At 36.4% G+C, this 25,050-nt stretch overlaps 1 protein-coding gene across 1 annotated transcript in view; it reads left to right on the forward strand.

Annotated features, from left to right (window-relative positions):
- Positions 1 to 15,823, forward strand: part of CPA3 (carboxypeptidase A3) — a 40,007-nt gene extending 24,184 nt beyond the window's left edge. The window contains 2 exon segments of the mRNA XM_090286412.1: positions 2,099 to 2,183; positions 15,663 to 15,823. Of these exon segments, the coding sequence (XP_090142538.1) occupies positions 2,099 to 2,183; positions 15,663 to 15,823 (246 nt within the window).
- Positions 15,824 to 25,050: the final 9,227 nt, after the last annotated feature.

A 25,050-nucleotide genomic window follows, 5' to 3' on the forward strand; every position in this document is an offset into this window, starting at 1 on the left:
ATGTGCCTGGATTGCGGGCCAACCCCTGGTTGGGGGCGTGAGAGAGGCAACCGCACATTGATGTTTCTCTCATACATTGATGTTTCTCTTCCGCTCTTTCTCCCTCCCTTCCTCTCTCTCTAAAAATAAATAAATAAAATCTTAAAAACAAAAAAAGAATCAACCTCCTTTCTGTCCTTGGCATGCTAAAATCTGATGCAGAGAAAGTTCTATGATGATGTGGAACCTATAAAGACAGAGGAAGGAGGAACAAGGGAGAAACTGGCTTGGAAAAGACAAAAGTCTGAACCTAGTGACAACATGAATGGACCTTGAGAATATTATGCTAAGTGAAATAAGTCAGTCAGAGAAAGCTAAGAACCATATAATTTTAGTCATATGAAGGATATAAAACTGAAATTCAGAGATACAGACAACAATATAGTGGTTACCAGAGGGAAGGGGGTTTGGGGGTAGTAAACGGTAAATGGGCCCAAATTATTTCACTTTGGGTGATGGGCACACAAAGCAATATATAGATTGTGTAGCATAGAAATGTACACTTAAAACTTACATGATCTTATTAAGCAATGTCACCTCAAATATCGGCGTCGGCGGCGGCAGCCGTCCGTCTCGAGAGACGATGGTGTAGCTTCTTAAGAGTCTATCTGCACCGCCGAAAATGGCTGTGCAGTCCAACTTGGGAGTGACATGGTATCTGTCTCCTCCCATGTTGAATCGACATCTTGCGATGACGCTGAAGCTACAGAGCCTGGGCAGGGTGATATGGAGGGTCTGCTGTTGCCCATGCAGCAGATCCCCCCTCTCTTCGCAGCTGAAGGGTCCAAGGGAAAGACGGAGTCAATACAGCTTGGGTTCAGGTGCGCCGCAGGAGTTGCCGGTGTTGACTACAACGTCAAACCGCCTTAGGGACTCCGGCTCCGGATTTTCTGTCGGGGTTTACTCCCTTAGCCTTTCCCCTGAAGAGGTATGCCGCAAGGCAGCAGAGGTTTTTTGGAGTCAGAGTTTTCCTTCTCTGGTGTGCCCTGACTGGAAGATCGAACCAGCGACACTTAGCTCGCAGGCCGACGCTCAATCCGCTGAGCTAAACCAGCCAGGGCATACCTCAAATATATATATATATATATATATATATATATATCGTCGGCGGCGGCAGCCGTCCGTCTCGAGAGACGATGGTGTAGCTTCTTAAGTGTCTATCTGCACCGCCGAGAATGGCTGTGCAGTCCGACTCGGGAGTGACACGGCATCTGTCTCCTCCCGTGTTGAATTGACATCTTGCGATGACGCTGGAGTGTCCTCTCCAGTGGAGCTGAAGCTACAGAGCCTGGGCAGGGTGATATGGAGGGTCTGCTGTTGCCCATGCAGCAGACACCCCCTCTCTTCGCAGCTGAAGGGTCCAAGGGAAAGACGGAGTCGATACAGCTTGGCTTCAGGTGCGCCGCAGGAGTTGCCGGTGTTGACTACAACGTCAAACCGCCTTAGGGACTCCGGCTCCGGATTTTCTGTCGGGGTTTACTCCCTTAGCCTTTCCCCAGAAGAGGTATGCCGCAAGGCAGCGGAGGTTTTTTGGAGTCAGAGTTTTCCTTCTCTGATGTACCCTGACTGGAAGATCGAACCAGCGACACTTAGCTCGCAGGCCGACGCTCAATCCACTGAGCTAAACCAGCCAGGGCAAATATATATATATATATATATATATATATATATATATATATATATATATATATATATATATCTCAAAGCTAAAAAAATATGAAGCCAGAAAAAAATCTGAAAGAAAGGAGAAAGATATATTTTATTGTAAGGAGTGATGGAATGAAGAGAGGGAGGAAGTCACAGAGGAAGAGAAAGAAGGAGAGAGAGAAAAGAAAGTATAGAACACAAAATGAGAAAAGACATTACTGTAGATAACTGATTTCACATTTAGAAGTCTTCACAATGACAATATATCTTACTGAAAATAAATTTCTCATTTAACCATTTATTTTATTTTGATCTTCAAATACTAAGTAACCAGTAAAATTTACTTTTTAATCCTCAATAAATTAATGGCATTTACATAATACGTAACTTCCTAACTTTTCTTTCTCTCTAGACCAAAGTTGCAAAGATCGGCACTGATGTTTTATCAACTCACTGTGAAACCCACTACAAATATGGCCCAATAGTGTCAAAAATTTGTAAGTTTTCCCTATTACTCAACGTGTCATTTTCCTTAATTCTTTTTTATAAATAGTAAAGCAAGTTATAGAATTTGTAAATTAGGATTAGAACATTTGGAATTGCTAATTTAACCTTTAGTTTTAACAGGTGATTTTAAATTATATGTGCATCTGGGAGATAAAATCTGCCATTGGTTAGGATATTTTTCTAAAACAAATTATACTGAACTTTTTACAAGGCTACAAAGTCAATGAAAGTTACTAAATCAAGACAAATATACAGTTTAACTCATCCCGCTTCCTGTGCCCACCAATCACTCAATGCTTTATCCTCGCAGCAGTAGTAAGAATTAGTTGGGGCAGAGTTGATACTGTTTTCTTTTAATCATTTTAACTTTAATTGGACTCTTTCTTACTTGAGCTAGTCTCCCAGGAAAGCACAGTCTTTTCCCTAGCTCTTGGTGGAAAAATCGGTAGGCCAACAGTTTGAGCCTCTTTAATCATATAAAACTAGTTTCCTGTCTCTCTTGCCAGCCACTTTCCATTGTGTTCAGCTGAAATCTATATGGTGGATTAAGAAAGGGGGTCACAGGGTTCTAGTTCTGTTGTTCTGTTTTAGTGCCTCAGCACCACTTCTTACTCTGTACTATTTTTAGACTTATTTCTGCACTTTAAATTATTGACTTATATTTCCTACAAGTCAGGCACTGTGCATAGCCCTTGATTTTAACAATCTCAATTAATCCTCACAGCACCTTATGACCTGAGCAATACTTGTAACTAGCTAAACTGGGATTCATTCCCAGGTTTTAACAAAACCCAAAGCCTGTGATTTTGACCACTGTGCATACTGCTTACCCATTTGGTTTTTGCAGTTACAGTAATTAGGCTTTTTCATATTAAAGCAATGAAAGTAAATTCATTTGTTTTTCACCAATCAAAATCATTAATTTGGACCCTGGAAAGTGATATTGTGTCTGCTCTCATAGCTAGATCCCATTGGTGTTAGTTTGGAAATACTTTAGTAAAAATTGCCTTTTCTGCAAATCATTTCTGAGCTTCAGTTCTTAGGCCCAAACTTAACAGAAAATTCCCAATGAAGCTGCTCACAAAACCTTAACTTCTTAACAAAATTTAATTCCTCAAAAGTAAGGATCATATATCTGATCCCCTCTTATACCACCAAATATCTAGCACAATACAGGGCATGGACATCAAGAATAGTTCCCATAAACTTGCTCATTGAAAATGGTGTTCTAACTTATCCAAAAAGAGTGAATGTGGATTGAAACCACGAGACTAGACTTGATTTAGCATGCATCACTCTCTAGAGCTCTGATAGCCAAAATTTTTAGCATGAAGACTCCATTTCATGGACAACACATGCTTATTTCTATTATATTTTTAGAATTCATGGACTGAAAAAGTGAATATGTGCTTGTAAACCTATGAATTCCTTGCAATAACTCTCCCTGGCTATACTTTATAAACCACTTCCCTAGCCCAAGCTAAAAGTATAAACTTTGAACTAAAAGCCTATATTCTCAATAATTGCTATGAAATTTGAAAATGCTGTAGTCACTGAATACAAGTTTTAGAGCCAACTTATTGGCAGCTTTTTGATGGAATTAGATAAATGACTAAAAAAGAGAAAGAAAGAAAAGAAAAGAAAAAAAAAACAGGCAAGTCCCATTCCTAGAAAACATTCATCAGCAATCTCCGATCAACCAGTCATTCCCAAAGGGCTGAAGAAAAAGTACAATGAACGGCCAAGTGCCAGCATACAAATAGATCATGCTGAAACATAGCCATGCCAGGAATTCATTCTACATACAGGTGGATGACAATAAGGTTTCAAAACATGATCTATCTACCTACGTGAGTGGACAAAAAGCAAGCAAAGAACCAGAGAGTAGACTAGAACACCAGTTTAAAACAGCAGCCTACTTAGTGGATACTGAGAAATTGCAGGGCCAGGTAAGCCACTCAGAGCAACTCTTACAGCATAAGCAGGAAAAACACACAGATATTCTTAGCATCAAAAAACAAAGCGTTCCAAACAAGGACAGGCTTTACAAATGGCAACTAGAAAATTAAAGGATTGTTACACACTTTCCACATCTATATATGTAAATCATGAGCATAGTAGAGCTATGCATAGCATTGCATAACAATCATTTAATTTACGGAGCACCTACCTAATAATTACCCAGCACTTTGGAGCTTGGGGAGATAGGTAAGAAGAATTAGACACAATGAATACTTTCAAGGAGTTACGTTCTGACTGAACGATAGCCAAAGGTACCATAGCTCCATGCCTTCATGTGCTACTTTCAAAATGAGAGAGAGGGTGAGGAGGAATTACTATTCTGTACAGCTGTGTAGCAGTATTTTAATAGTTTTTATTATATAATATTAAAAGATTTTTAGAGGAATTCAGATTTAGGTAGAATTGCCTCTTTCATAAGGGGCTGCAGCAGCTTCATAGATGTTCAAAATTTTTAGCAGTGACTGCTTAATAAAACAACTGATCGAATGTTAAGCAGTCATGAGAAAGGGTCGAAATGTGGCTGACTTGGTAAGAATAGAAAATAAAGGCCCTCCACAATTAACTTTAGTCATTCCAATATCCTGATTGTTACTTAACAAGTCCAGGATTTTGGGAAAGCATCCATCCAGCACTTCCCAGTATTCTTCTCTCTTTGGTTTGATAGCGACAAAAGAAAATGTCTGAGGGAGCATTTTTTTAAAGTATATTTTATTGATTATATAGTTATAATAGTTCCAATTTTATTCCCCTTTGCTCCCCTCCACCCAGCACCCCCCAACAATCCCCCGCAAGTCCATGCCCATGAGTCGTACATACAAGCTCTCCCGATTCACCCTTTCATATATTCTTCTTCTTTTTTTTAATAAATAAATGATTAATTAATTATTTTAACAATAAAAAATAACAATCCCTCCCTCTCAGACTTAAGACCCTTTATAATCTTACAAAGGACAATGGGCGAAGGTCTTGAGCTCCTCTAGCTGCTTCAAGCTGGACATGATCATCGTCCGACCTACCCTTGGGTCCAGAATTTCCTAATAAGAGTGGGGGTGTGGAGGGGAAGGTGGCCTTCCCACATGGGAAAGGATTGTGCAGACTCCAGGTCAGTTGGCTGTCTCTGGACAACAGCGTGCTTGGTTTAACAGGCTGGCATCCTTGTTGTATTCTGGGGCAACAGATTTGGCGAAAAGGGTTAAAAGACATCATTCAATCCATAACCACTAGATAACAGAAGGCAGGGATTAATTTTTCAATGTCCCACATTAGGGAAAAAAAGGACTTTTTTGGAGGAAGGTGTGTCAGGCACATCTCACCTGTCCAAAACCCTTTTGCCCAATATAATTAGTTTGGGCTGAGGGAAATATTTTAAGTTCCCCCCACCCCCCATACCTGTGGTCCCTTTCTGTCCAAGCCATTAGGATAAAAAAGAGAAACCGGTTTTATAAAGTGAAGCCCACAGACCACCCCACACTTCACCAACCCAGCCACTTAGTTCAACCAAACCGTTGGGTCTCAGGAGGCAGGGCTGAAGACAGGATTAAGTGAGGCCTACACGTACTGACAATCACTTAGGTAATGAGATCATAGGCTTATGCCCTTTGAAAACAGAAAACATATGTTAATTTCTGTAACATAACCGACAAACAAGTCTCTAAATTTGTGAAACTGTCTTATTGGAAAGACATCCATTTGCAAGGCATTTGACATTCTTCTTGCCTGTAAATTGAACATCTTTGATGATACCACAGACATAGTTTAACTTTCAAATGAAAACATATTTTAAATGAAAAGAAACTTTAAAGACGGTTAGCTGCACTACTTTATAGTCTACCACTGAGCATTGTGATTTTCCTTGAATAACGATTTTTCTCCTTAAGATTACCCTCCTTGTCATTAAAAGGACTGCATTAAGTCCAGTTTTAATTTATCTTTTTCATTTGTATAAACACAACAAGAGCAGAAAATGATCACTTATGATCTTTAGTTCTGCTTTGCTGGAACTTACGCAAGGAACATTTATGGTGACCTTCAGTCTGCCCTTCAGGGCATAGAAGCTGAGCCATATATATACCTGGCATTCAGCCTTGCCTGTAAACACCTGTCTTTTCCAAGTCCTTCTGGTTTTCCATTGTGACTTAAGGTCCCTGCTAGCCATATTTCAGGAAAACAACCTTCATTCCTTCCCTGGAAAGATTGCTGTGGACCGCACAACCAACCACGGTACCAGGCCTTTTATCTCGTGGGCTTTTATTACCTTCGAAAGTCATTCCCAGTTCCTCAGGGCTTTTTGGTGACAACCAGAGCCCAAGCATGTCTCCTTTAGGCATGACATTCCAGTCAAAGACTTTGTCAAAAGAAACCTCTATTAACAACTGGTCTTATTAGTTTTATGCAAAGAACCTTATGTCATTACTTACTTCTTTAGAATGCCAAACTCTGGAGGGATCAAATAGGGAGAAAAATATACAGTGTGAAGGAAAATTCTTGTCCTTCTATTATTCACTGAACTGGCATTTCTATTCTTCATATTTTCATTTTCCTCCCCAACTAAAAATTTTTTTGTTTTTCCATTACAGTTGTCTCACTTTTTTCCCCCTCTTGTTTCCCTGCACCCTGTCCCTCCCTTCCCCCACATTCAGCCCCCACTCAGTTGTCCATGTCCGTGGGTCATCCATACATGTTCTTTGACTAGGCCCTCCCCCTTCTTACCCCTTTCTCTCCCTCCCGCCTCCCCTCTTGTTACTGTTAGTCTACTCCTTGTTTACATACCTCTGGTTCAATTTTGCTCATTTGTTTGTGTTGTTTATTAGTTTCCTGTAATAGGTGAAAGCATAAGGTATTTATCTTTCATTGCCTGGCTTATTTCGCTAAGCATAATTCTCTCTAGTTCCATCCATGTTTTCAGAAATGGCAGAAGCTCCTTCTTTCTTTCTGCTACATAGTACTCCGTTGTGTAAATGTACCACAGTTTTTTTCATCCACTCATCTACAGATGGGCATTTAGGTTGTTTCCAGCACTTGCTTATTGTAAATAGTGGTGCTATGAACATAGGGGTGCATAGGTTCTTTTGAATTGGTGTTTCAGGACTTTTCAGATATAATCCTAGCAATGGAATTGCTGGTTCAAAAGGCAGTTCCATTTTTAGTTTTTTGAGGTAATTCCATACTGTTTTCCACAGTGCCTGCCCCAGTCTGCATTCCCACCAGCAATGCACCAGGGTTCCCATTTCTCCACATACTCTCCAGCACAAGTTGTTTGTTGATTTGTTGATGATGGCCGTTCTGACTGGTGTGAGGTGGTATCTCATTGTGGTTTTTATTTGCATCTCTCTGATAGCTAGTTGAGCATTCTTTTATATGTCTATGGACCTTCTGTATGTCCTCTTTAGAGAAGTGTTTGTTCAGGTCCTTTGCCCATTTTTGAGTTGGGTTGTCTGTCTTCTTGGTGTTGAGTCATATGAGTTCTTTATATATTTTGGAGATCAATCCCTTGTCTGAGATATCATTGGCAAATATATTTTCCCATATGGTTGGTTTCCTTTTCATCTTGCTGATGTTTTCTTTAGCTGAGCAGAAACTTTTTAGTTTGATGTAGTCTCATTTGTTTATTTTTTCCTTTATTTCCCTTGCCTTAGGAGATATATCAGTGAAAATGTTGCTACGTGGGATATCTGAAATTTTCCTCCTATGTTTTCTTCTAGGACTTTTATGGTTTCACGGCTTACATTTAAGTCTTTGATCCATTTTGAGTTTATTCTGGTGTATGGTGTAAGTTGGTGGTCTAGTTTCATTTTTTTGCATGTCGTCCCTGTCCAGTTCTCCCAACACCATTTGTTGAAGAGACTCTTTTCACTCCATTTCATGTTCCTTCCCCCTTTGTTAAATATTAGTTGACCATATAGACCTGAGTTTATTTCTGGGCTCTCTGTTCTGTTCCATTGATCTATATGTTTGTTCTTATGCCAATACCAGACTGTTTTGATTACTGTGGCCTTGTAGTATAGTTTGGTATCAGGTATTGTGGTTCCTCTTACTGTGTTCTTCTTCCTCAAAATTGCTGTGGCTATTCGGGCTCTTTTTTGGTTCCATATAAATTTTTGAAGTATTTGTTCTAGGTGAGGGAGCATTTTTAATACCCGAATTGTGAAAGGATCTCTGACCTCCAGAAAAATTTAAATATGTTTGTAACCTGATCCTAAGAAACAAATACAGAAAAGAAAAAAAAAAATTTAAGTTAAAACCAAAAAACTTTAAACCAGGAAGAAACATAAAAGATTATCTACTTCAGTAATTTTCAACCTTTTTCATCCCATGGCACACATAAATTAATAACTAAAATATATTAATTTTTTGCCAATCTGACAGAAATTGGTATAATTTTGATTCATTCACACAAGATGGCTATTGTTGTATTGGCTATTGTGCTTTGTTTTGTTTTGTTTTTATTTGACAATCTAAGGGAAAAAGGTCAATGCCCCTGACTAAATAGTCAAATATTGCATGTTTTAAAGTTTCTTGTAGCACACCTTTGTGCCTCTTGCAGCACGCCAGTTCAAAATCATTGATCTAAATTCATGGTTCTTAAGCCTCACTTTCCATTAGAGTCATCTGAGAAGCTCTTCAAATATGGATGGTTAGGCCCCACCCCAAAACATTGTGATTTCATTAGTCTGTGGTGGGGCTCAAGCACTCACATTGTTTTTAACATACCTGAAGTGATTCTAAGATGAAACTAGTGTTGAGAACCACTGGTCTTAACTAAATCCCTCATTTGTAGACTGTAAAATTGACATACAGGAAGATTTTATTACATTTAAGCAGAATAGAAACAAAAATCAGCATGCCAAAGCATAATGGTATGCCAAGTATCCTGCCACAAAGCAGCAACATTTAGATCCCACAAAAATTGACGTTAAAAGATTATGAAATGTTTACATTTGCATATTGACAGTATATCTAATCCTATACCATCTTAGAAATAACTAACCATAGTATCTGGTTAGCAAAAATAGTTCATTGAATTAATAGAAACCAGGTTACTTGCATCATTGTTAATATCCATTTGTGAGTCACATCATGAATTAAAAAGTTAATTTCAAAGTGTCTCTTTTATTGCCTTTCCATACACCAAAACTGCCAGATTTGCTCCTATTTCTCAACCTCATACTATTTTCTACAATACGTTTTGAAAAGGATAAAATCAAGACCTCAAATTTGTAGCTCACAACACCCAATATCTAGCTACCAAGAGAAATTCAAGCTGAGATTATATTAAGGAACAACAGAAGGGCAGAGAAAATATTGCACTTTATGACCCTGTATCTCTAGCTTCAGCTCTGTTGCTTCAAATAGAATTTTCTCTTAGTGTTGATATAAAAGTGCAGGTTATTATGTTTAATGCATGTCAATAAAATTTTTTCTAAAAAAGGAAAATATATTAATTCACAGCATCACTTTATGAAAATTCCTTTGAGCTAAAACTGGATTCCTAGTTCAGTTCAGTTTTATTTTGACTTGTTTTAATTATATTACAGTAAATTCCTTGTACATAATGTGCCTTGAAAGGAGTAAAAAGAAATTTTAATGTCAATATATTAAGAAAATATTGTCAACAAAAAAATTATCTTGTAGAACTCAGTGAAGACTCTTTACTGGGAGAACTATAGATTGACATATGGTGGGTAGTACACTATATGGTTAATAGCACAAACTCTGAATACAGTTTTCCTCTTCTGAAGACCAGCAGTTGGTACTTAAATCATAAGGTTGTGATAGAAATTAATAAAATGAGTTAATTTAGCGAGCGATTGTTATTATATTTTATAAATATACACATATTTTAGTAGGTACAGAAGGAGATAAATAGGCTAAATAACATGTTCAACAAATTCAGTTCTATAAGTATATATTTTTACAAGTAAAAAGCTTTTAATGTTGCATTTATTGTATGCCTTACTATAATGTTGGTTTATAAATTTAAGGTTTTGAAGATACAAAAAGTGGTATCATAAAAGAAAATGTATTATACTCAATAACATCACACAATTATGAAAAACCACTGTGTGTGTGTGTGTGTGTGTGTGTGTATGTGTGTGTATGTAGGGTCTGTCCCGAAAAAGTCCAGCCATTGTTAATATAACAAGAATTGTTTGCATGACATCAACGTAACCTGGCAGCCACAGAGAGGGGGCTGAAATGTGCATGTATGAACAATGATGAATTCACTATACTAATCAGTGGAGGCAGTAGATGTCATTGAGTGAGCATGTGTACTGTGTGGCTGTCACAGTCAAAATGACTGAGCAAGTAGAACAACAAATCTGCATCAAATTGTGCGTTAAGTTTGAACACTCCTCCATGGAGACTATTCAGATGATTCAGAAGGCTGCAGCTATTGGCATATTGGTGACTGGCAGCTTCATCACCACAATGCACACACTCATACATCATGCCTCAAGCAGAGTTTTTTGGCAAAACGTTAAATTTCCCAAGTAACTCAGACCCTTACAGCCAAGATTTGGTGCCCTGAGACTTCTGGCTTTTCTCAATACTGTACTAAAATCACCTCTGAAAGGGACGAGATTTCAGACAATTGAAGAAATTCAAGAAACTACAACAGGGCAGCTGAGGGCAATTGGGAGAACTGTGTGAGGTCCCAAGGCACCTACTTTGAAGGGGACAGGGGTGTCATTGTCTTATGTATAATGTTTCTTGTATATTGTATCTTCTTCAATAAATGTCTCTATCCATGGCTGGATACCTTCTGGACAAATATATAAACTTAATGAGAAATTTCACATAAAGTAAATTTGTCACCATAGAATAGCCATAGTCTTTAATTCTTTGAAACAGAAGAGTTTATTTAACTGCAAGTGGAGAGTTAGTACAGCTAGAAACTGGCCCAGTTTATTAAAATATCTAACATACTCTAAATCACAATTTCTATTTTCCTTACTTCTGTTGCTACCAAACTCTTGCCTTATGTGCTTTTTTCCTAATGAACTTAAACTCAATTCTAGCTAAAAACTGCAGTCTTCTTGATCACTAAAGCTAGTACAGGTATCTCAGCTTACATGCTCCACAAAATCCATGCCACGCTAGATCCTGTTGATATTCCTTCTTGCCATTCTTCTTTCTTCCTTAACACAAGACTCTCCTGTTTTGCCTTCTCATCCTTCTTTTCTATTCTGTCTCTGCTGACTGCTTCTAAAAGTAGACATTTTCCAAAAATTAGGTATAATATGTAGATATTTCACAAGGTTCTCTCTTCAGGCCCCTCCTACTACTTTCCTCATCATAGAAGTGCTCTCTATCCTCACAAGGTGGAGCCTGCATTTGCTACCTAGAGGCACCAAGCAGCCCAGCTAGGAAAGCACCTTTCCTCCATGTGGCAGGCACCTGCAGGAATCAGTGGTAACTCCATGGCACTAAGTAAACTAACCAGACCGAAATGGCAATGTAAAGGCTCTAAAAACTCCACTGTCAATTGAACCACAAGTCACAATAGAAGACCATGCAGGGCCTGCATGCAAAACCCAAATAAGGTGACTATTGCTAAAATATATTTCAGTTAAGATTTCAGATTTAACGTAATAACTAAAATGTCCAGTATGCAGTCAAAAATCACTTGTTATATCAAAGAAGAGAAAAATCAGAGCTCGAATGAAGAAAGACAATCAGTAGATGCCAACACTAAGATGATGATTTAGATGTTGGTATCATCTAACAAGAATTTCAAAGTTACAATCATGAAAATGCCTCATCAAGCATTACATAGCCATGAAACAAATGTAATATAGGAAATCTCACCAGAGGAATGCAAGATGTGAAAAAGAACCAAATGGAAATTATAAAACTGAACAATACAATAACTTAAATATTAAAAAACTCACTGGAGTGATTTCAATAGTAGAATGAATATGATGGAAGGAAGATTCAGTGAATTTGAAGATAGAACAAGAGAATTCACCCAATCAGAAGAGAAAACAACCTAAAATGGAAAAAAAAAAAAATATATATATATATATATATATATGAGCAAAGCTCTAGGAATCTGTGGCATAATAACAAAAGCTCCAACATTCATGTCATCCAAGTCCAAAAGAGAGGAGGAAGAAAGAGGGGGTATAAAAAAAATACTTGAAGAAATAAAGACTGGAACGTTCTAAATTTCCTAAAGACATAAGCTAATATACCTTAGAAGCTGAGTGAACCCAAACAGGATAAACTCAAAGAAGCCCACATTGAACCACATCATACTAAAATTCTAAAACTGAAAGACAAAAAAAAAACTCTTGAAGGTAGCAAACTCTTGAAGGCAGCCACAGAGAAATAATTTATAGGGGAAAAATAATTCAAATGCCAACATGTTTTCCTTTGAAATCATGAAAGACCAAAAAGAAGTGACATTTTTCAATGCTAAAAGGACTAGCAACCAAAAATTCTATATTCAGTAAAAATATCCCTCAGAAATGTAGAAAAATAAAGATGCTCTCAACGGAAATCTAAGAGAATTTGTCAACTACAGACATACCTTTTTAAAATGGCTAAAGGAAGCTCTCCAAGTAATGAAGAAATGATAACAGAAAAAGTCTTGAAACTGTAGAAAAGAAAAAAGAACAATAGATTAGGTAATGAATGAAGGAATGAATGAATGAATGAAATAGATTCTCTTTCCCTCCTGATGAGTGAATCAAAAATTATAACTCCAGCCCTGGCTGGTGTGGTTCAGTGGATTGAGTACCAGCCTGCAGACCTAAAGGTCACTGGTTTGATTCCCAGGCAGGGCATATGCCTGGGTTGCAGACCAGGTGCCTAGTTGGGGGCATGCGAGAGGCAACCAATTGATATATCTCTCACACATTGATGTTTCTCACTCTCTTTCTCCCTTCCCCTTTCTCCAAAAAGTAAATAAATAAAAATCTTTTTAAAAAAGTATAACCCCACCTAATTTATGATGCTCAATATATACATAGAGGTACTCAACACAATTGTATTTAAAAAATGGAAAAGGAAAAAGGAACTAAATGCAAGCTTTTTATATCTCACCTGACATGATAAAACATTGATACTTATAGGTTTTAATAAATTATGTATGTATACTATAATATCTGGAGCAACCACTAAGAAAACTATACTCAAAAACATTATTATAAATAAAGCAAAAGGGAATCCTAAAAAATGTTCATGTAACAAAGCAGAAGGCAATAAAATAAAATATTGAATATAATTAAATATATTAAATATAAAATAAATTCCTATTTCAGAGTAATAAAAACAAAGGGAACAAACAAAAATTAAATAATAAGATGACAGATTTAACTCCTGACAATAATTTACCTAAATATATTAATTAATTAAAAGACAGAGATTGGAAAATAGATTTTAAAATATATGATTCAGCAATACACTATAAGTAATCCAATTCAAATATAACATAGATAGATTGAGATGGAAAGGCTGCAAAAAGATATACCATAAAAACATTAATCAGAGAAGGAGTGGCCATATGAAATATCAGATAAAGTAAATTTCAGATCAAAGAAATTTTCTAGAACCAAGAAGGAACATTAATAATAATAAAAGAATCAATTTTATGCAAACTAATTTCATCTATGATGCTTCTGTCAAAATGTCAAAATTAATTTTCCCAGGTTCCTGACTGATCTAAGCATCTTTTTTAAAAATATATATTTTATTTATTTATTTTTAGAGAGAGGGTAAGGGAGGGGAGATAGATCAGTGTGTGATTGTCTCTTGTGTGTCCCCAGCTGGGGACCGGGCCCGCAACCCAGGCATGTGCCCTGACAGGTTCGCAGGCTGGTGCTCAGTCCTCTGAGCCATAGCAGCCAGCGCTAAGCATATCTTTATGCCTTACTTTCTTTACTCTTTCTTTTCCCTGTCACTACCCTTTCTGAGTCTCTGTTTCTGTTAATAAAGTGGATTTTTTTTCAGTCATCCAGATTGAAATCTCAATAATTTTATCAAGTTCTGTGACTCTTTCATTCCAATGTTTCTTACATAGAGCCCTCAATTCTGTTCCCAGTGTGGTGGGTCTATCCTAGTTCAGGCTTTCATTTCACAATACCTCCTAACTGGCCTCTGCTTTTTCCAGTCCAGATTAACCATCCTAAGTACTGAAATGGCTGCTATTGCCTCCTGAACATAACACTGTGTCCTGATTTGTCAGGTTTTCTGAGTTTTACCTACAAATTCTCACTGCTCTAATTTGTTCCAATTCAACTGGATATCACTGGTTCCTAAAAATGCATCCATGCTTTTCCATTCATGTGGTTCACTGGCCAGAATGCCTCTTTCCCATCTCCATCTGGAAAAGTACCTTTCTTCAGGGCACACCTCAAATACCACCTCCATCATGAAGGCATTGAATATGAAATGCCATCATCGTCACCAGGTGTAATCTCTTTTTTCCTTAATATCTTCATAAGATATTTTATTCTGTCTAGTCTCAACTGATTTGCATCTCTGACTTCTCTCCCCTAAATTCTAAGTTCCCAAAGACACCAATGGCATCTTCATCTCTGCACCTGCACCACCCACCCTCCACAATGCCAAGTGAAGTGCACTGTACATATTAAAGTTTAATAAATATTTGTTGAATAATTTAAGAGCCAGCCTTATCTGCTTACACCAAAATATTCTTTCTCTCTTTTTTTCATCACAGCTTTGAATTCTTAGCTTTAAAACCTAAAATGTTAATGTCAATTGAACTCAACACTTGTCCTGGAACATATATTATTTTATGTACAAAAACATAGTTATATAATTATGTAAAGCAAAATATACATGAATATATTTTAGTATTTATATGCACTTACATAAATCTTATAAGTATATAACTTCTAGATATGTTTCTATTTTTAATCTTTTTACCAAATAATTCCATTTTTAGTAAAATTTCATAAAAGTTGCCATGGAAAATTTGAATTAGGGGTTTAAATACATCCTTAAGATAACTTTCTTGGTTTTTTAACTGTAAAAGAGTTTACCCTAATCAACATGAATAGAAAGAGACCTGAACTGTTAGAAAGAATGTGATTTTGCATAGTTTGTATGTATAATTTTTATGGTGGATTTTCAGTTACCAGTGACCCCCACCTCAGTTGATTTTCCTTAGCTGCTCTCCTTGCTCAGACCATCTCCATCTGCATCAATGTGTGCAGGAAATAAACTCAGTTTAGGGTACTGACCCAAGCAAAATGTAATTTTGAAAATGCAGCATATATTTAAAATGTGTGGTGGGTTCCAAAGTTATGATTGTATTTCATTCTGTACTCTATACTATGCAGGCCACTGCTCCCATTCATTACTGCAATTAACTGTGTACATAATTATTTTTATTGCTAGTTTTACACCAGTGAATTTCCATTTCAAGAAAAACATTAGCATTTGTTTCTAATTAAATACTTACTGCTTATGTTTTACAGACCCAACATCAGGTTCTTCTTTAGACTGGGCTTACAACCTGGGTATCAAACACACATTTGCCTTTGAGCTCCAAGATAAAGTCAAATTTGGTTTTCTCCTTCCAGAGACAATGCTAGCTGTCAAATATATTGCCAAGAATATCCTCAAGCACACTTCCTAAAGAATTGCTCTCAGTTTTGTATAAGCCAATTAATTCTTCTTTGTGCCTTTCACCACAATGTCAATCTTCAATTATCCCTAAATAAAGCTTCAGCATAGCCTGACTCTTGTTCATTTAAGTCCTATATTATTTCTTCTTGCTTTATTTTCTCTCAGTAGCAACTTAGCAAATAGCTTTAAACAAAAGCTTTTGACTACCTTTCTTTGCTTGAAGTAAAGTTTAAACCCAGCACAAAGTATTATTTTGAATATTTTCAAAGGTGATAAAGAGTGGGTCACCAGAAAGAGATGAGAATACTCAGTTTCTCCACAGTCAGGTTTTCACAGTGTGGTTTTATCATTTTATGTGTTAATATGAGAAAAATAAAACACATTCCAAAATGTATCTTCTATTTTTGTATAAACTATATTCTCTATATTCCTCTATTAACATTAATAATCAAGCATTAATGTTGCCTATGCATACTGTTAATAAAAAATATCTTCAATTTCAAAAACATATTTTGTTTACCTAGGTATATTTTTAAATACACATAGGGATTGTTTATATCTTCACAACAGCAAAAGTATGTCCTAACAGGAAATAAAGTGGTTCATATAGAGATGAATTTCAGTGCTTTAAACAACCAATCCCCATCAACATAATATATATTAAATTCAAAATAGTCTAACTGGCCCTTGCTAGTGTGGCTCAGTGAATTGAGCGCCAGCCTGCGATACAGAGGGTCGCTGGTTCAATTCTCAGTCAGGGCACATGCCTGGGTTGTGGGCCAGGTCCCCAGTTGGGGGCATGTGAGAGGCAACCACACATTGATGTTTCTCTCCCTTTCTTTCTCTCTCCCTTCCTCTCTCTCTAAAAATAAATAAATAAAATATTTTTTTAATAGCTTAACCTGTCATAACCAGAGGGAGCTATCTGCCAAAACATCTCTTCACAGTACAGACACAGTCAAGACATCTGATCAACTGAGAGCCCTGCCCCCATAAGAGATCGAAAGGAATCCTGGAAATGTAGTACAAGTTGAAAAGAGAAAAAGTCATATTGACCAAGGACAGCTGGAGTAACTTATACCCTCACACTGTCATAATTTTATTGTTTAAGAGAGTGTTATAAAATAGCTTTTCCCTAACCTTAATTCTTCAATACTGCATCATGTGACAATGGTAGTGTCAGCATTTCAGAATCTGGAAAACAGATGCCTGACAGAATTTGAAGCCAAGGACAAAGTTCCTTAACTTCCTTTAAACTTACTTTACAGAACATTCTAAAAAAATTTTTGAGGATCCATAACATCCTGAGAAACCAGGTCAACAAATACCCTGGCACATTCCTCATGAATCCTTTAGGGGCCCATAAAAGAAAGTATTCCATCAAATCTACAGGTGACAGTGTTTCATAGTAATGAGGTAGATAAAGGTAAAAGTTTTCCATGTAAAATTGTCTGAGGGAACAAATATGAACTAACAACATTGTTTTATAAGCAAAGAGAAAGAGAAAATGACAAAGTCAAGAAATTCAAAGCCAAAACTGGTTATGTGATTAAGTTGTCCCTTATAAAAAATGTAATATATATAACTAAATATTTACATTCAAAACTGGCTCAGAGCATAGGAGTGTAAATGTATTTCATTAACATGCCATATGGGAATTAAACACTCATTCACACTTGCTTATTCAACTGAGAAAGGACTAAAAGAAATTCTAACCTTAAAATTTACATAAGTATTTCTAATTCCATTAGGTGTGTAAATGGAGGGGGTGAGAGGATAATCCCAATTGTTGAATATCATCCTGTGTTCATCCATTATTCAGTTTATAAAGGACACAAACGTTTTATGTACTATTTTGTTAAGCAGTTATGTAGTTTAACATTTATTTTCTCAATCAGAGGAAAATCATCTGAGTGAGTAAAAATTCAAAAATTCTAGCAAGACTATCTCTTGTCTTAATTAAATAGCTTTGGCATGTTATCTCAGAGTATTTTGCTTCTTTGCGTATAAATTGTGAAGAAAAGTAGGTAAAGAAAAATATCTGTGTTAAAATTAAAAACTAAAACTTTATGGGAAACTTTGAGTACTCAATGTTGTGATTCTCTCCTTGACATTTCTCATTTATCAGTAAAAGGACTTCTTACACAAGTTACATGTTATGCTGTCTCTTACAATATGTCTCACTCACACACACACACAAAGTCTTCTAAATCATCATTCCTTTTTTAGTATTCTTACTACCAAATTCACTCAAGGGACATCGTTTTATATTTTGAAATTTTTTTCTGGCAGTCTTCTAGTGACTGAGAGAGGATGTAGAGAGGGCAAAGGGGAGATAAATGGTGATGGAAGGAGACTTGACTTGAGGTGCTAAATACATAATATAATATATAGATGACGTATGATAGAATTGTAAACTTGAAACTTATATAATTCTATTAACCAATGTTACCCCAATAAATTCAATTTAAAAGTTTTATAAAATAATAAAATAAGTAAATAAATAAAAGATCTTACAGATTATTTTTACTAATGTAAACAAAAATTGAGTTTCCGATGAGCATTAGGACTCCAAACTGGTTTTAAAATGTCTCATCAGAGGTACACTCCCCACATCCTACACATTGGATACATTCTGTAATTACAGAAGTGCTCCTTGGCTAATAAACAAGAGTCTGTTTCTCATTTAAGACAAATATCTATGCCGTATTTTCTTTAGATGAAAAAAATAAACAAGTAACTCCCAGAGAAATTTAAAACACATCACTTACAATACACAAATTCCCTCTGTCATCAGGTCCTCCCCTAGCAACTTGTTCTCGCAAAGCGTTTACATTAACTTTGGTCATTCCAAATGGAAGGATATATACTTGAAAGTTGTTGAGAGTACACATTAAGTGTTCTCAACACACACACACACACACACACACACACACACAAACATAATTATGTGAGATGATGAAGGTGTTAATTAACCCTGTCATGATAATCATTTCACATACGTGTATCAAATCATCAGGTAGTACACCTTAAATTATACAGTGTCTATGTGAATTATATCTCAATAAAGCTGGAGGAAAAAAGAAAATAATGTGGCTTTTACAGATGCTATGATATTTGTAACTGCATGTTACAATATTTTGAGGCAACTAGACATATTTTCACTCAAAAAAATTAACCCATTAAAACAGGAGAAGCTGTATTTCTACCACTTAATAAGTAACTTATAGAGAATTATATGAAGTTCAGATTACCTCTGGTTGTAGAAGATGCCTCCTTTTCATTCAACTAGTGGCATGCAAAAAATTATGAGTAACAAATTTATGCAACCTTCCAAATTAGGTTTTATTATGTAAAACCACATTAAAAGCAAAAACATTTACTAAATAGTGTAGCTAATATGAATACATGGCAATATTTCAAAGATTATGCCTTTACAATTCTTACTCCTTTTCAATACAATTGTATTTCATGATTAAAGTACCAAGCCATTTTTCTATAATGAGTAGAAATGAGTCATAATAGCATCTTGAAAATCTCAGCAGCATATAAGCTACTGTCAAAAATTCCTTAGGCAAAGCTTTTTGGAGACTCCCTTGCATTTCATTGTCACAAAATCCATTATATAAGGACAGATCTCAGCCTGCCTGAGTAACAGCTATGTAAGGGTTATAATTTTGTCATAAAAATTTACTCTCACATGAACTTAGCATAAAAGGTCTCCGTCCAGAAAATAGGAATTGAAATGGATATATTATCACTTGAACTGCTTTTTTGCTCACTTATGCTTCAATTACAAGCCTTAAGTTCACTGGTGTCATGAGAGGTTAAACTAGAAAAATGTAAAACATTTTTGAAATACGTGAGGAAAATTTGACACTTAATGTTGCAAGTGCATTATTATTGCCATGGTATCACTGAAGTGTGCTATTGACTTGACTCATTTTATACTGTGGAGTAAAGGCTTAAAAGTCTATTCATGAAACAAAGAAAAATCTGTATCTCTCATTTCGTATAAAAAAGAAACAACAAGAACTCTGGTGAATTTTTTATTTTAAATTCTCCAATTCTATTTTATTAAATTTCTGCAAAACTGAAAAAACCAAGAGGTAATTAAATTTTAATGGGGCAAAGGGTGAGGGGTGAGAAGGAGAAGTTCTGAGAATTGCAATCATACTGTCAGTAATGATCATATGAGAAGTAATATTTGCATAGCACTGGGTAATTTTAAAAATTGCCCTCACGTGCATGTCTGCATTTGATCAAAATTCTATCAGATCTCTGAGTTGCGGGGAGGCTATTTATTATCCACATTTTACATATTAGAAGCTCTGACTCACAGTACTTAAGTGGCTTGCATATATAAAGTTGCATGTTGAAACTAGATCTTCACACTTCAAAATTCAAATTATTTTCATTACACCACACTGTTTAATGGTCATTACTTCTCTAGAAGGCGGAGAGAGTAAAAGGTTATTTAATTTGGGAGTCATCAATTAAGTTCTAATTCTGGGAACTTGCTAATGACTCATCACACAAAGTCTTCTAGATTATCTAGACTAGGAATTCTCATATTTGAATGCATATTGGAATCACCTGAGAAACTTATTAAAGTGCAGACTGCTGAAATCCTCCCCCAGGTAATGCTGGTGCTGCTGGTCCAAGAACCACAATTTGAGAACCAGTGATATAAAATAACTCTAAAATTTACTTCAACTTTTCAATAGTTTTTTTTTCAATAATTTGATATTTATTTGATATCTATTGAACTGTGCAGTTTATTTGCAAAAGTAATTTACTCACAGGCTTTATTGTCAATTAAAATTATAACTGAAAATTAAATAGATAAAATAGGGATATTTTTCATTAAAATTTTTATCATTTATAAAAATGTTTGTAAATAGCAAAACCAAGTGTTTGGACACAGGTTTACATATTTCAAATCCACTCAACATAAAAAGTTTTAAAATATAGCCCTGGCTGGTGTGGCTCAGTGGATTAAGTGCTGGCCTGCGAACCAAAGGGTAGCTGGTTTGATTTCCAGTCAGGACACACGCCTGGGTTGCCCGACAGGTCCGCAGTTGGGGGTGTGCAAAAAGCAACCACACATTGATGTCTCTCTCCCTCTCTTTCTCCCTCCCTTCCCCTCTCTCTAAAAATAAATAAGTAAAATCTTTAAATATATATATATATATGGATAATAAGTGTCCCTGCTTTGAAATTTTGTTGCTTCTACAAATTGCAAGACAGCTGGCATTAATTTATTTTAATTATTTATATTATGTATATTTTATCTATCAATATATTGAATGTTTTAAGTCTTCATGTTAACTATCATATCCAAATTCATTTTTAGATAATAAAAAATGTAACCTCCACCAAAGCCCACTATGTCTGTTAAGGAAACTGCTTTGAAATCCATTGTGAAAATTCCTTTGGCAATGAGCAGTAGCTTCCTTATGGTAAAACTGAGCAAGTTCTTGAAAAATATTAGAAGAAATAATTTTGGAGTCAAAAGCACTTGTTTCATGAGGACTAAGGAGAGGATTCCAGTTGACATGGTTCCTAGCTGTCACGTAACAAGCTCAGACAGGGTATTAGGATAATACAGAAACTTGCTTATGTTTAGGCATCCCTTGATGTTGCACTTGAAAAAGCTCAATTGTGTCCGCTCTAATTAATTTTTTGCAAAGGCAGAGAAATGAAGACAAGGAACATGTGACTGGTGGTTCTGGGAGAAGACTAGAAACAAAAGGTCAATAAGAAAAAAGTAATAAAATCAGATTTTCCTTAGCCCCTTCCACAAACTAACAGTCTCTCATAATTTTTTAAATATTCTGCTTCATCTTAATCCAAGTCTTTGATATAAGAAAACAAGTCTGTAAGAGGGGAGAGGGGAGGTAAGAACTGATTGAAAGAAAGGGAAGGGATTAGTGAAAGAATATACATGAAGGACTCATGGACATGGGCAACAGTATGGGGATTACCTATGGAAATGGGGGGCATGCTGGGTGGAGAGGGGCCACAGGGGCAAAAATGGGATCACTGTAATAGCATAAACAATAAAACATCAAAAAATGAAGGAAAAAAAAACAAGTCTTAAAGAGGAGATGCCTTTCCTTAGAACTTGGACCAGGGCAGCCTCATGATTCTGGTGTGTCTTGTATATTTCTAATTACCTATTGATTTTTTTAATTAAAATAACTATGGAGGTTAAACGTCTTTTATGTCTTTATTTATTCTAAACCAAATACACTTCTGAAATGCAATTTATAAGGCTAAATAAGAATACAAGAACATTAGAATGTGCAAGAGGTGTAACGGAGCATACAAAGATTCTGATGTCACTCCAAAGCAGATTTTAATAGAGGCTTCACTATTTACTAGCCATGGCCCACCTGTAAAATTCATATAGTGATACTTACGTCACAAGACTATTGTGAAGATTTTTAAAGTACTATATAAAATATTAGGTTAATGAACGCTTCTGCCTTGCTCAGAAGCAAGGTGTTTCCCTGGATGCAAGACTTTCAGTGCTAAAACCAAAACAGTTGTCGGAAAACTGGGATGGTTAGTCAACAGGTTGTACTCAATTATTTCTAAAGCAAAAATAAATAAATATTAGGGCTCCTTCCTCTCACCTTCCAATTTTCTAGAAATTCTTTTTACTAGATAAAATAAATATTAATATTTATTAGTAGTTATCATTTTGCTATTAGATATTTAATACTTAACATGGATTATATCAGTTATTCTTAAAATAAACCCTTAAAGCTAAATGCTATATTAATTACTTTAATTTTGACAGATGTCAAATGTAATCAAAGAGCAGCTAAATGCCCTGCTCAAGATCATAGAGCTATAGATGGTAGAATAGGCAATCAAACAAACCCAAGTAGTCAAATTTTAAAATGTGTCTGCTGAACTCTTTCTACTCAGTGTGGTCTTCAGACCAGCATCCTCAGCATTGCTGGGGACCCTGGGAGAAATGTAGACTCAGCACCCTGCCCACCCAGCCTGAGCAAGTCACAGTCTATGCTGTGACACTATGCTACAGAGCCTGAGGCATCACAGTCAGAAAAAAAATGTAGAATCTTGAGCTTTAGAGAACATGTGCATCTGGTAACGGAGAGGACAGAGAGCAAAACATCAAAGCATTTTGAAAAGAAACTTGGGGCTGTCTATTTTTTGTGCTGTCTAAGGTCTTAGCATTCACACAAAACTGAATATAGCAGGGAAATTCATAATAAAGAGATTCGCTTATGTTAAGAACAAATTTAGAGTTTTGAATATAAATATAAATTAACAAGCATTTAATGTTCTTTTCAAAAACAGGATCTTAGAGAAATAGGCTATCAAGCACTATTACAGACGCTGGAAGGCTATAAAATCTCATTGCAGGCTGAAACAGACACACGAAGTCGGAAGTGATGAAGTTGTTATTGTTTGCTAGATTAAAAACACTCAGTCTCAATAACAACTCAGACCCAGTTCAGAGTAACAGCTTCATTCTATCAGAGTAAATATTTTATGTGCCAAAATATGTTGGGTACACAGTCTGTACCAAATTATGTGTTTAATTAGCTGCATTTCATCAGATGCCTTTATACCAAGGCTATCTCTTCAGCATGACATAATTTTTCCCATCTAAAGTGAATACAACTGCATTCAGGAAATAAAACTATACTTCCACATTTAAAATTCTTCGGTTTAAATCTAAAAGTTTTTCTCTTAGTGTTTTCTTTCTTAAATAATGCATAAATATCTTAGTTTTCATTTAAATTGAATTTTTAAGGCTTTAGTGTCAGGTGTCACAACTAACATACTAGGCTATATTGGAAGAAAACTGACATTTCTGGACCTCCATGCCATGCTTTTTACGTCATTATTTTATTTAATCTCCCGATGATGCTATGAGACAGGTATAATTAACCACCGTATAAAGGAGGAAACAAAGACTCAAGGAACCTAAGAGAATCACTCACGGTTTTCGCCAGAGGAGCAGCATTAGGATTTGAACCCAGGTCTGAGACCCATGCATGCTGCTTTCCAATGATGACCATAAATTCTTGTATCACAACATTCAAGGCCTTTGGAACTGAAAGTGAATTCTTTTCTCGTCTAACAAGTGAGAGTTTACAAACAATACAGACTCACAAAGAATGAGTAAATAAAAAGAAGACTTACTGCTCCTCCGAGACACCATAGACCCTGCCTCTATCTCACCATAGCCCATGGGAAAGCAAATGCTACAGCTCTTCCCCAGTGATAAGCAAGAGGGGGGCACAGCTTCACAGGGTACAGGTTCACCCAGGAACTGGAGAGCATCACCCAACAGACCAGGATCAGCAATTCCCCCTGCAAGTTCCAGCACAGGTGACTCAATGGCTTGGACCCGAAACCATGAACCATAATATGTCTGGCTGCCCACAGAGTAGGCCAACAGAGTCTTCACTTTATGGATCCCACCAAATCTATGGCTCTCACCCAGAGCTGCCAGGCATTTACAAACTGAGCTTCCCATACACAAGTAAGCCACTAAGTCTCTCCAAGGACACTGCTAAATGTCAATCGCCCACCTCCTTGGCAAACATGGCATTTGGACCTACATTCAAACCTCAATCCCACAATCAAGCTGCCTGCTCTTAAGAGCTACAGAATTCAATTAACTTGCTGGACAATTTGGTGACCCAAGGGGAATAACATCGCATTTTAAAATGGCACTTGCTTGGGAGGCCAAGGCTTGAAAAATAAAGTGTCCTAGGGGTCCTTATCAATATTGTACCCCCAATTCAAATTCACTACTCCAGACCTGGCTCCCTCATGTTCCAAATGTTCCAGTTCATGTGTGTTCCCACTCTCTCAGCTGCTCCCAGAGTTTTAGTTGCCAACCTTGGTAAATTGCTCCTTATGTAGGGTTACTCCTGAACCTATGTGTATACTCTTGGAAATCAGCCAGGACTGCTTGGACTTTTTAAAAGTTCCAAAGACCTCCTAACCCCTGTCTGGCATAGCCCTGGAAGGCTGTTTAGCAGGGCTTCCTAGCATGGCAACACTTAGATGGAGTGACCACAGTCCAGAATCTGATGTGCAGAAATATGATGACAAGAGATCTTTCCCCAACATATTATGGTAAATGTTTGTAAACATAGATGGATTGCTTACAGCTAGCTGAAGGTCTTCATAATAGACATCCAGGAACCCTACACAACTCAACAGTTCTTGATGCATTGCAGG

The sequence above is a fragment of the Furipterus horrens genome, unplaced genomic scaffold (genome assembly GCF_987537825.1).
Source record: "Furipterus horrens unplaced genomic scaffold, mFurHor1.1.pri manual_scaffold_1, whole genome shotgun sequence".
In the NCBI taxonomy this organism is placed as follows: domain Eukaryota; kingdom Metazoa; phylum Chordata; class Mammalia; order Chiroptera; family Furipteridae; genus Furipterus; species Furipterus horrens.